Source organism: Fulmarus glacialis, unplaced genomic scaffold (genome assembly GCF_000690835.1).
Source record: "Fulmarus glacialis isolate BGI_N327 unplaced genomic scaffold, ASM69083v1 scaffold20159, whole genome shotgun sequence".
Lineage (NCBI taxonomy): Eukaryota > Metazoa > Chordata > Aves > Procellariiformes > Procellariidae > Fulmarus > Fulmarus glacialis.
This window is the reverse complement of record NW_009232958.1, coordinates 1-11639: the sequence shown is the minus strand read 5'-3', so window position 1 is coordinate 11639 and position 11639 is coordinate 1. Positions and strand designations below refer to the sequence as shown.

General features: G+C 39.7%; 1 protein-coding gene across 2 annotated transcripts; it reads right to left on the bottom strand.

Moving 5' to 3' along the window:
* Positions 1 to 1638: 1638 nt before the first annotated feature.
* RBBP5 (retinoblastoma binding protein 5) lies at positions 1639 to 11612 on the bottom strand. Of its 2 annotated transcripts, XM_009585158.1 has the most exons (13): positions 11444 to 11612; positions 10941 to 10946; positions 10590 to 10730; positions 9941 to 10103; positions 9384 to 9493; positions 9085 to 9204; positions 8643 to 8796; positions 8461 to 8532; positions 7765 to 7882; positions 6910 to 6979; positions 6562 to 6791; positions 6095 to 6289; positions 1639 to 2603 (listed from the first exon to the last, which is right to left on the bottom strand). In XM_009585158.1, the coding sequence occupies exons 1-13, from the start codon at positions 11578 to 11580 to the stop codon at positions 2575 to 2577; spliced, it is 1545 nt and encodes a 514-aa protein (XP_009583453.1). In that variant the 5' UTR covers positions 11581 to 11612; the 3' UTR covers positions 1639 to 2574. The 2 variants fall into 2 exon arrangements, with proteins under 2 accessions (XP_009583453.1, XP_009583454.1); XM_009585159.1 differs by lacking the exon at positions 10941 to 10946 and having other exon boundaries at positions 2575 to 2600; positions 11438 to 11580.
* Between the last annotated feature and the right edge of the window lie 27 nt (positions 11613 to 11639).

The window sequence follows — 11639 nt, the reverse complement described above, 5'->3', positions numbered from 1 at the left end:
AGACTCAGAAGAGATTCAACAGCACTGGCCTCATCACTCAGAGGAGCTGCGAGCCTGAGTCCCGTGTTCTGCGTCACACACAGCCACCGACTCCAAAGAGCGATCTGAGCCAAAATCTCCGCATTCAGTTGATGCATCTCTAAAACAGAAACCACTCATTCAGTTAGTGTTCAAGTGTCCCAAAAGAATAATGCACTACTAAAAAAGTTCTTCGTGAAACAAAAAAAAAAAATAATCAAAGTTACTTATTTTTGATGGCGTAATTGAACTGTGGTCAAGCCAGTTCAATAAGGAGTGTCTCCTTACCAGCAACTGAATTATGGATTGCAGAAAGGATTTGGATTGCCATTTTCTTCAACAGCTCTGCTAATGAATATCCATATTTCTCTTCCTAACAATCCTTAATTTATTAAAATGAAGACTTCTAAAGATCTAGTATATGCATTTTCCACATTCAATTTCCCTGGAGGTGCACTCTACACCCGCTTTGTGTTCAGCTCCTCTTTCGCACATCTGTCTCGGAGTGCCTAGGCTGTGCTCAGGTATACAGGGCTTTTATTAGACTACAGATTGACTCCTGTCTCTTGAAGAGGTCATCAACCAAATGCCACACTAAAAAACCAACCAAGCAAACAACAACACACCAGCTGTGGTGAAGGCACAGTATGTTTGTGTTTGCAGCGGAGCTGTATTGTAGGATTCCTAAACATTGTCACAATATAAACAATCACAGAAGTATGGAAAAGCCAAAACTTACCCATTGACTTTAGGAAATAAAACATACCTCTTTATTTACAAACACAAAAACTAACATCACTGCTATACACTACCATCAAGCCAGTATCCGACAAATATTGTACAAAACTAGATACCAAAAAATAAAATAAAAGATGGAAGAAAATAAACCAAGGACATATACACTGTACAGAGAAGTTTTAACAGAAATAAAGGCTGGAGTCTGTGGCAAATTATATGCTTTAAAATAATCTAGAGAACCATTGCCTGTGCATCTTTTAAAGCTTGTGGGCTCAGCCACACCACATATGGGCGGATTTGACACAACAGTGTTCCAGGAAAGATGCGAGTCATCCTACAAGCAGAAAGAACAAAGAAAACTAATACTGTACACATGGGAAGGAATGTCATTAAATGAAGCAGGCCACTGTACCAAAGCCGGAAATGAAAATATCAGTTTTAAAAAAACTTCCTATTTAAAATGTCTCCTCTCTTCCCACGCTTATATCTCATGCAACTACTGCATACTTCTGACTGCAAATTAATACATCTCTTTATGACTCCTCTTCTTGGTTTTTAATGTCTGCAGGATACTTTGAAAATTTAAATACGTAGTGATAATCTCAATAATTACATCTCGGGAAAAACTGAAAGTAATTGCATAGGAACTATAAAAGTCTATAAAACAAGGGGCATCAGGAATGAAAACTTTCTTTTCACAAGCGGTTGGTCTAGTACAGAGAGGTGTCAGGCTGTAAGTATTGGATAGAGAAAGTGTCTCTTCCCATTCCCACAACGTAAATACTACAACCGTCTTTAAGGAATAAAAGGTTAAAGCATGGGTGGGAATGAGCTGTTAGCATTCATCTTTCTTCCATTCTTGATCCAAGTGGGAAAAAAACCCTGAAAAACTACTATTTCAGTTCAGAGAAATACTGGTTCTGTTTCTTCCTCTAACTGCCAGTACCTACCAGATAAAGAGGAAACCAATTGTTTCTGATAGGGCACCTCACAGGAAAGAGACAAAATAAAAACACTCGTAAGGACAGAAAGAAACTGCCAACACACCTTTTCATATCACAGGCTAGAAGAAAGCATGTAAACTGAGTATTTTATCTACAGCTACTTTCATTTGTTCCTTTTACCATAAGCAGAGTCATCCTTCATGTCTAAAATATTCACAATATGAAGATTCATTCTTTGCAGACTTCAGAGGGTGTCTTGATTCTTCACGTTAGATCTCTATCCACTTGAGATGAAATCAAACCTGGCACATAATCAGCAGCAGTGTTTCACTAAGCATGTCAGCATAGAAGACATCACACTGAGCTAACAGAAAAGCTGATAGGGTAATGCAGCTGGCATAGAAGGACTTACAACTCACTGAAATGAAAATTAACAGCAAAGAAAGGGAAGTTTGCAGGATATACAGTCATACGGCATCGGGAATAAAAATACACACTTTGGGTATTCTTCAATCCAGGAACAACAAAAAAAAATATTTAAAAGACAATGGCTGATCAGCTGTGGAGTGGCAGTGTTGGGTACCAGCTTACTTTAGAAATAGTTATACATGTCAACACAAAGGCAGTCCAGTTAGTCTCTTTGCAAATTGCATGACCTGAGAGTCAGCATCTTACACTGTTCGATGAAGAGGCAGTTAAGGAGGAATGAAGGCCGTTTCCTCTTCCATATTCATTTCTTACAAAAGTCACTCCCTGAATCCATGAACAATCAGTCTGCTGTATTAGTCAGTCCACTCTGACTGAGCATTTCATCTATTTTCCACATTATGGTGCCAATATAGGAAAGAATACAGGAAGATAAAGAAGAGTGTCTTCATAACAATTCTGAGATTGCACCACCTGCTAAAGAGATCAAAGACAGGTGAAAAATAAGTAGTCAGACTCAAACAGATGTTGCCAGAAACCACAGACCACCAAATATGGTAGCACTTCCAGAAAAAACATGAAAGACCAAGATTTTCTAGATAAAGCCATTCTTTTCAGAATGAGATATCATCAACGAGATACTGCCTATGACAAATTAAGATCTCTAGTATTTCTGCATTTGTTTTTGAGATCACGTGCACAGGCTACGGAACTCCGAGCTTTTACTCCACAAAGTTGCAAGCAAACTTACCTGCTGTAAAATTCTTTGATTTATCAACCCCAAAATCTCAGAGCAAAAGTACAACTGAAAACAACAAGTTCCACCTAAGTTTGGGTTAAACCAGATTGCTGTAAGATTTTATTCTAAAACTCTAAAACGGATCAAGGTTCTCAGTTTGTTTACACTGAAACCGGATTTTTACGTAGCAGCTTTAAGAATAAGACATTTACTGCCAGACTGCACAGCACAGTGACACAGACGCACTTGCAGCAGGCTCCAAGTCCCGGCCACGCAGTTTGCAGAAATACACTGTATTATGGCATATCAGCAAACAGTTTCCAGAGGAGAAATGCTTGTTGTGTGACTGTTTTAGTGACTGATTAGTTACCTCAGAAAGCAACAGCACAAGGAACTAGCAGAATTACAGCTTCATGCACGAGAGACAGAAAAGGCAGTCTGGCCCCAGGATCCCAGGGAAGTGACCATCTGAATTTGGAAGTATGTATTTACACATGGTGGAACACTGGCAACCCCAAGAAAAAACTGACTGCCCAAAATAGGAACTGTAAGTTCAAGCCGTAAAGAGAACAAAGGAAGACAGACATGAACTTCATGGACTAAAAGACTACTGTGAGTTTGGAAAGATCCAAGTGACAGTTTCTTTCAGTGGACAACCTGTTCTTCTCATTACATGACTCGTATAGACACTTCCAACACTGACTACTGAGATCTACTGCACGGATCTATTAGATCCTCTTAAGTCAACAATACTGTAGAAGGGAGCATAATAACAGGTCCTAATGAGACAGAAGTCCATTATAACAATATTAATTATTTGCCTATAGCTCAATCAAGCTAAAGGACACCACCATGGAAAAATACCTTAAAGCGCTTACAGGCAACAAAGACTAAAAGTAAATTTTAGAAAGCTCTGCCATCTCCAATAGATGGGTAAAGTAAGTAGGGAACTTGGGTCTAAACCCATCTGTTCGTAAGAAAAGAAAACTTCCATTTTACAGTGTCCAAAAACCAAAGCCAACTGCACTGGCACAGGTTTGCACATCCCAAGCTCAGCAGCAATAGCCAGTAAAATTCCACTGTTGTCTTTTATAGCAAGTCAGACTGTAACAATTGCATGGGAGCATTACAAGCAAAGCCACACAAAAATCCTCCCAAATATGGCTTTGCAAGGATGTGTAAGAAAACAAGAAAGGAGTCTCTCTAGAATGTTGCTTCATTTGAAATATGTTAGAGGAAATGTGAGTATTATTTTTCCAGCTCTCAGAACAAACCGATGCAATAGTGATGGCAAGCTGCAAGAAGAAAGTACACTGAGACCTGTCTACAAATGTAGATCAAGCAAATTAGTAAAACAGGTTGATAACAAATTTACATGAACATACTTTGAAAAAGTTGAACAAAAATACTTGCTATTAAAATTACTTCTCTGAAAACAGACTGCTTATACGGCTACTTAAACATGGAAAAGTCAAAATATACAGCATGTTTTTTCTGAAGCAAATGACAACTGAAATTCGTTTTGGAAGCCACGTTGTTAAGTTTCCAGTGCACGATCCTTTCTCATTTATAACCTTTTTCATTTGGTCATGTTAATTAGCAGCGTGATAAAAGAAAACAATCAACAAGCCTGCTGATGGAACTAACGGTTACATTCATTTGGTCTTCAAACCAGTCTTGTCCATCCAGTACGGCACAACAGTGCGATCAGGATGTGTTACAGATGCCAGCAAAAACATCAGAGGATCCACACAATCCAGACAATTCCTTACTATCATACTTTAAAACATACTGGGTGACCCCTAATGACTTGAGAAGTCAAAAGAGAATCACTCTGTCCGGCAAATCTGACACTAGAAGCTACTCAGTACCTCCCAAGGTACAAACAAGGGCTAAGGACATTCCTGGCTATCTGTTTAATTTCCGGATTTTGCAAGGTGCAGTGTGAAAGGATTAAATGGAAGCCCAGAAAACATCCACCGTGTTTTTCCACGTATAGACTAAGTTTCTTTTATCACATTCCCTTTTTCTGCAAATAGCAATGATCAGTACTAGGTGCAGTGTGAAAGGATTAAATGGAAGCCCAGAAAACATCCACCACGTTTTTCCACGTATAGACTAAGTTTCTTTTATCACATTCCCTACTGCAAATAGCAATTATCAGTACTAGTACAAGCAACATAACAGGAGCTGAGCAGGAAGGACAATGAGCAAGGTGGGTAGCATAGGACCAGCAGTGAGGGAAGGAAGGGGGGGCAGAAATAAAATCACTTCTGTACAGTCTAAAATCCACAGCAGCAGCTGCTGAGTTCAAGGAAATGCAAAATTTGATATATCAATTACACTGTGTCTTTGAAACTGTTTATATATCCACCCCGAGTTCTTCATTACAATCTAAAAAAAATGGAGTCCACATCACTTAATCCAAACACACGCTTTCTTTACTATACTTGAATGAACTTCTCCCAAATAAGAAGCTGAAGAAGCAAATGAGACAGATGGGAAACACTTTGTCTGAGACTAATTCTGGGCCCCAACAAAGGTGACTGCAACAATCCTGTTTTAGTACACAACCAACAAAATATGACAAAAAAGGAAAAAAAAGGGGAGGAAAGTCAACCAAAATCTATCCTCATTTACAGCACCTATACTTTCTGGAATTTAACTAAGGCTGCTGTACAGCTAGGAATAGAAAATTCAGCTCCTGAATTTTATCTCTGGGTTCGTTTATCAAACAGACCATTATTGATGTTCCATTTCCTATTTCTGCTTACAGAACGTTTCTGTTCTTCATCATCCTGTCTAGTATTAATGGCTCAAAACGCCAATTTAAGCTTCAGAATCCTTCTCTATGTACATTTTTCCCCCTCAAAATCAACGCAGCAAAACCAAACATTATTACTGTTTATGTAAGAGTTGATAGAAGTTATTGAAAAGATTAAAGTCATCACAAGATTTTTTGCTTTTGAAATAGTGCTCAATCTCTATTAAAAACCCTACATGCTCTTTATATGCAACAACACAGACATGGATATCCGTTTTATTAAAAATATTGAAAGCACTTCCACTTTAAAAAAATGTAAAATTTTGCCTATCCTTGACAGCAGCTAAACGTTTAGTGAGCAAGTGCCATTTGGGAAGATAAAATGCAATGACTATATTAAGTCGGGGTCTGTACAAAGCAAGGCCACCAAGCAAGCCAACGACGCTCACGCTGGGTTCTCCTTACCTGTCAAAGGCTGTCCCAGCTCCGCCTGCACTTTACCCTTCGCTGCTCCTTCCAGAGGTAAAGCACCTCTGTCCCCTTTGTAGAGTTTCGGTTTAAATGGAGAATCTTTGTCTTTACCTTTTGATCCTTTAGGCCTGCCTGCTTGCTTCTTCTTGGATTTACCATCTCCCTTCACACCCAGCAGCGGATGGACTTCTGTGGAGAGAAAATGTGTTACCAAAGGGAGTTATCTCTTGGGATGCTTCTATCAGCACATACATCATTAAAAATTACAGTTTCAGGATGCCTTTACTCATTCCCAGTTTGCAAAATGCCAGCAAAATTTGCAGAGTTGGTGACCATTAATAACTGCTGTAAGAAGTGACTTCACAGGAAGGAGAAAATTAAGGAGTGACCTTCTGAACTTCTGGTCTTCAGACCATCTCAGATGCAGAACAGGCAATAAAACAATAGCAGCTTCTACGCACCATCATTAGGTACTCCTTGTAGTTCAATGTTGGTGGTTTTGGGCTTCTTCTTTGGTGCCTGAGGTCCATCAGAGGAGGACTGCCTCTTCTTCTCAGAACCTATTCCCTCATCAGTTAAAGAACTCTGAACCGCATCTGGTGGAGGTCCATAGGGGTTTTCTTCTGGATCTTCAACTTCAGGAGCAATGGGTAAGTAAAGCAGAGCCTTGGAGTCCTCCAGTTCTTCATCACTGTGAAGTAAAAAAATTTGCTTTCATTTAAAATTAGGTGTTATTATAACATATTATACAGAGAATCTTAGTGATACATTTTGTATTCATACTTTAAAGAAAACAATTACTCTTTCACCTGCTACAGAAGGCAGCAATGGGATCCACACTAGTTACATCCACTTCTTCATCTTCTGCAGCATCAGCACCTGAAAAGCAGGGAAAAAAGAAGAATTAAAGACAATAAGGAAAAGGCCAAATGACTTTGAAAGAATGGGACTATGCTTAAATGTCTCCACGTGCAGAAATGAGAATTAAAGCAGAAAACAAACCTAAAGAATTTCCTCTTAAATCCATCAGTTTTTTTTTTTTTCTATGTTCTAATACAGACCTATTGTTATAAAACACTAGTAGTAAAGCTAGATAGAAGATTTTAAATCTTCTAAATGTTTTGTTGTTTTCACTAAAACAGTTCTTAATCAGATGAAACTTGTTTCAATGCTTAATTTGCACAAGCCAATGTTACACTTGAATATTAAAAACTGCTAAACAACAATTAATCTAAATATGAGAAGAGTTGCAAAGCCTGGTAATGAGGAGAGCTCTGTGGTATGCTGGGAATAATCCTTATTCCCTTCCATAGTTTAACTACAGCCTTTCACAGTACACAATTTTTTGGCACCACCAAGTGGCCAGGCTGTGCTGCTATTGATTCAAATTTAGCACTGCTTCAGTTGAGAGCAAGCCTGTACAACGATATATGTCTACTTGCTATTGCTTTTTGCATAAACATACATTGGAGAGGGGAGGCATTTCTAAAAAAAATGTTGCATGTCAATTGGCAGGATTGTGCTAGTTCATACATCTTCATTTATTCCACTTCCGTTTTGTCACTTAACGCCCACGCATACTACCGTGACCACTAGTTTTAACTTTTACTCATGTATTCAGACTACAAATTATTTGCTACATAGAAACACAGTTTACGCAGTACCTGTCTGTTCTGGTTCACTCTTATCTTCATCTTCAATGTCAAACTCCGACTCTCTCTCTTCATATTCTACGTTTTCATCCAGCTCTTTGAAGTCAGGCGCAAAGGCACTCCAGTTTTCCTAAACCACAAATTCCAAACAATTTTTACTGTATGCAAAGGAACAGCAGTCGTAGTGAGGACTCATGCAATTACAGTCTTATTCTGCATTAAAATCCCCCAAGCCACACGCAAGATCACAAAAAGCAAGCCTCATTCGGGTCCACAGTCATGTGGCAAACTAGAAACTGCACAAGTTAATTCCTACTGGAAATATAACATCATAATATTCCTTAAATATTGCAATGTATGCAATAATTACCACTAAAACCAAAGCTGTATGTTCATGTTTAGCCACTTAAGTTTTAGCTCACTCACACATTTCCTGCATTTACACGACACATTCAGGACACCATTTGCACACAAAGTGTCCCTGTGATAATATTTAAGACTTCAATGCAAAGCTTAACTAGTTCAGCAACTGAAGTGTGAGTGCCCTCCTCACATTCAACAAGATGGCAAACATTTCAAGTTAGACAGGTGAACCTAATGAGCTTGTTGAATTGGGATTTAATAAAGGATTTCAACATGCAATAATTCAGTCTACTAGTATGGAGACCACTGGGGAATCCTCTTAAGGAAGTGATCTAAAATGCTTACCACTTGATTCTGAGCCCATATTGACACAACACCACTTGAAATGGAAGCTATGATCGGTCGGACAGGATGCCACTAGATTTATTTGGAAGAGAAAAGAGAAGGAACTTAATTAGTGAATGGAATTAAGAAAGCTTAGTTTTCAAAATAACAAGAAACATCGTAATAGCAGACAGTTTTCTTACTGCTACATCCAAGAGCAGCTCTCCTCTGGTCCCGTGGAGGATTTTCACTAGGTTTCCAATACTCTTCTCCCAAATGTACAGGGCATGCTGTCGTGCTGAACCTGCCACTATATATTCACCATCACCAGAGAAACAGCACTTCTTCCACGGTGTCCTGTGTGCAAAAACATTGCAAGTTAAACACTTAAATAACAGCACAACATGGAGGATGGAGGACTGCGGAGTGGGCTTGTTCTTCAGACTGAGATCTTACATAGTCCTATCCACAAATAAAATTTAAACTTCAGATCAAGTTGTGATAGACAGGTTTCACATAAAAGCATCTGTCCATTACACCGAATAAGATACTGAGCTACCCTTCGTCCTGAGACTCACATTAGTGCAGCGCACACAAACCTCACCTTTTCAAGTCAGGCTGACCAGCCATTCTGCTGCCTCTTACCTGTTCACTAAATCCTGCAGCTTCTGCATTGGTTCAGGCTCCCCATCTCGTCCACAAGTTAGAATTTCACGGCCATCGTACACCCTGATTATCCGGTCAGCTGTGTTTATTAAAAAGCAGCTGTAGGAAGGAGGGCACAGAACATGCATTGCAGTAGAAGACTAAGAAAATAAAAAGAATTAGAATATCTTCCATGAAAGATTTGTGGGGGGGGTTTAAAACCTTGTATGCTCTGTCAGCGTACCCTATAGCTTTCAATTCATCTTTAAAGACACCACCTGATAGAGGAAGTAACTCACCTTCCTTTCCGAGCAAATTCAATCGATTTAATAGCTGTGGTGTTGCTGGTTCCAGTTGTCACTCTGAAGGAAGCAACAAGATCCTGAGTGTCTGTTTTTAAGACCAAGATCTGAAGGTTAAGGAGACAGAAGGCAATCAGCGTCTTCATCATAACTCATTCCCCTTTCGGTACCTTTCACATCAGCTACTAACCCTGACAACAGAAGCCTCAGCAATCTATACAGGCATAGTTGGGATTCTGCAACTGTAGTTTCTACTACAGTTTCTGTAAATAAACATCAGTTTATTTACACTGGAAAAGGATCCGACAAATACGGTCAAAGACAACAGCAACACAAAGACCTAACTCAGACAAAGGCTATAGTCTAGAGATCTTCAAAGATAAAGTGTGATGCTTTATTCAGAAGATCAGCACAATATCAATTATTCAAGAGACATTCAGGAAGCCTTATTTGTGTATTAAAACAAAGAATGCAACCCAGAAGCGTTAAGCACCTTGATAAAGACAGGAAGAAATCTAATCTATTGCATCCAGTGCTGCCTGCTAAAGTCTCACCTTCCCCTTGGCATTGCCCGTATAAATGTATTCCCCTCGCCTGTCAAAGGAGGCCACAACATTGAGATCAGAATCATCATCCACAGGTAGGACAACATGTTTGGAGTCTGACAGCGTTAGCATCACCGGCGCCGACTTCATGGGACAAACCAAAACTCTGTTTCTGCAGAGCAGAAAAAGAAGAGTTAGTAGTTTCTTCTCTGGAAAAGACATTTCCACATTTAGAAGTAAGAAAAAAATCTCAACCTATATCAAGAAATACAGAATACCTCTGTATTTTTATTATCTTATTTCATCTTTGTTACTTTAATCGTAATATGACATTAAGCTGGTGTCTACTTTAATTTCCTTTCTTTTTCTGGAAGCTTCTCCAAGTTTATGCAGTAACTTGTAAACTCAGCAAGACATTTCTAAGAATTATTCTCTTGTTTACGCTCCTCCTTCCTGACATTTTCATAACAAAAAGAGCCACAACAAATCCAGTTAGGGTTCTAATCACAAAAAGAAGATACACTGACAGCATCTACTGGATTTGGAAAAAATCACTTTGCAAACTACAATAAAAACAGTTTAATAACCATTAGTTCTACCAAAATAAGAGCAGTGCTACCCAAATGAGAGCATTCAACCCTTTTTTCACAGGACTTACTGGTCTCGAGGGTGATACTGAACTTTCAAGATAGGTGAAGGAAATCGAAATCTCTGGTCGCAGTCTCCAGAGAGCACATCCCACTGCGACACAATGTTATCGGTTGAAGCACTCACCAGCTTGTGACCATCTCGACTCCAGCTACAGTAACGAGAGGCAGTTCAAGTAAAAGTTACTCTTTAAACACATAAAACATACACCCACAGTTTAAAATTATCAGATCAACTTATCAGGCTCAGATATAAATCTGTTAGTCTGAAAAATAACCTAACATCCAAAGACTTAATAGGCATAACGCATTTCCAAACTCTCTTAAAGGAAGCTATCCTAAGACATAACCAAGTATCCCGCCACAGGCTGGCATTTCAGTAACCAACACACCCAGGTGTTAAGAGCTGTCAGGGTATCAGAGCACCTGATGCTCAACAAACACAGGCGTGGACACATTCAAACAAAAATGAGAACAGCCCTTCATACCTAGTGCATAGAATCATAGAATCTATAAGGTTGGAAAAGACCTCCAAGATCATCGAGTCCAACCGTCAACCCAACACCACCATGCCCCCTAAACCATGTCCGTAAGCGCCTCATCTACAGGTCTTTTAAATACTTCCAGGGATGGTGACTCCACCACTTCCCTGGGCAGCCTGTTCCAAGGCTTGACCATTCTTTCAGTAAAGAATTTTTTCCTAATGTTCAACCTAAACCTCCCTTGGCACAACTTGAGGCCATTTCCTCTTGTCCTACAAGAGCTAGGCTAGGCTAGCTAGGCTAGTCCTAAGCTATGAGCTCAACTACAATTAAACATTGAATTGAGTTGTTCTGAGAAAAAATGAGCCTCTTCTCACCATAACGAGCAGACGGGGTGAATGTGAGCGCTTATGATTTTGGCGATGCCCCTGGTCAGGAAGTCCCAGATAACGATGCGCCCGTCGTTGCAGCCCACGGCCAGCAGCGTGCCCCAGCGGTTGAAGGTGCAGGTCAGGGCCATGCTGATGCAGTCCAGCGTGCCATCGGCCTCCTGCGGGGAGAGGGCAGCGGGGGGGGGCA

Excerpts from the sequence above, each read along its gene's own strand:
- RBBP5 (XM_009585158.1), bottom strand. The coding sequence starts at position 11,580 with ATGGCCCTGACCTGCACCTTCAACCGCTGGGGCACGCTGCTGGCCGTG. Across the intron at positions 8,797-9,084 it reads CTGCAGGATTTAGTGAACAG|GACACCGTGGAAGAAGTGCT; the intron begins GTAAGAGGCAGC and ends TTTTGCACACAG. Across the intron at positions 7,883-8,460 it reads TATGGGCTCAGAATCAAGTG|GAAAACTGGAGTGCCTTTGC; the intron begins GTAAGCATTTTA and ends TTTGTGGTTTAG.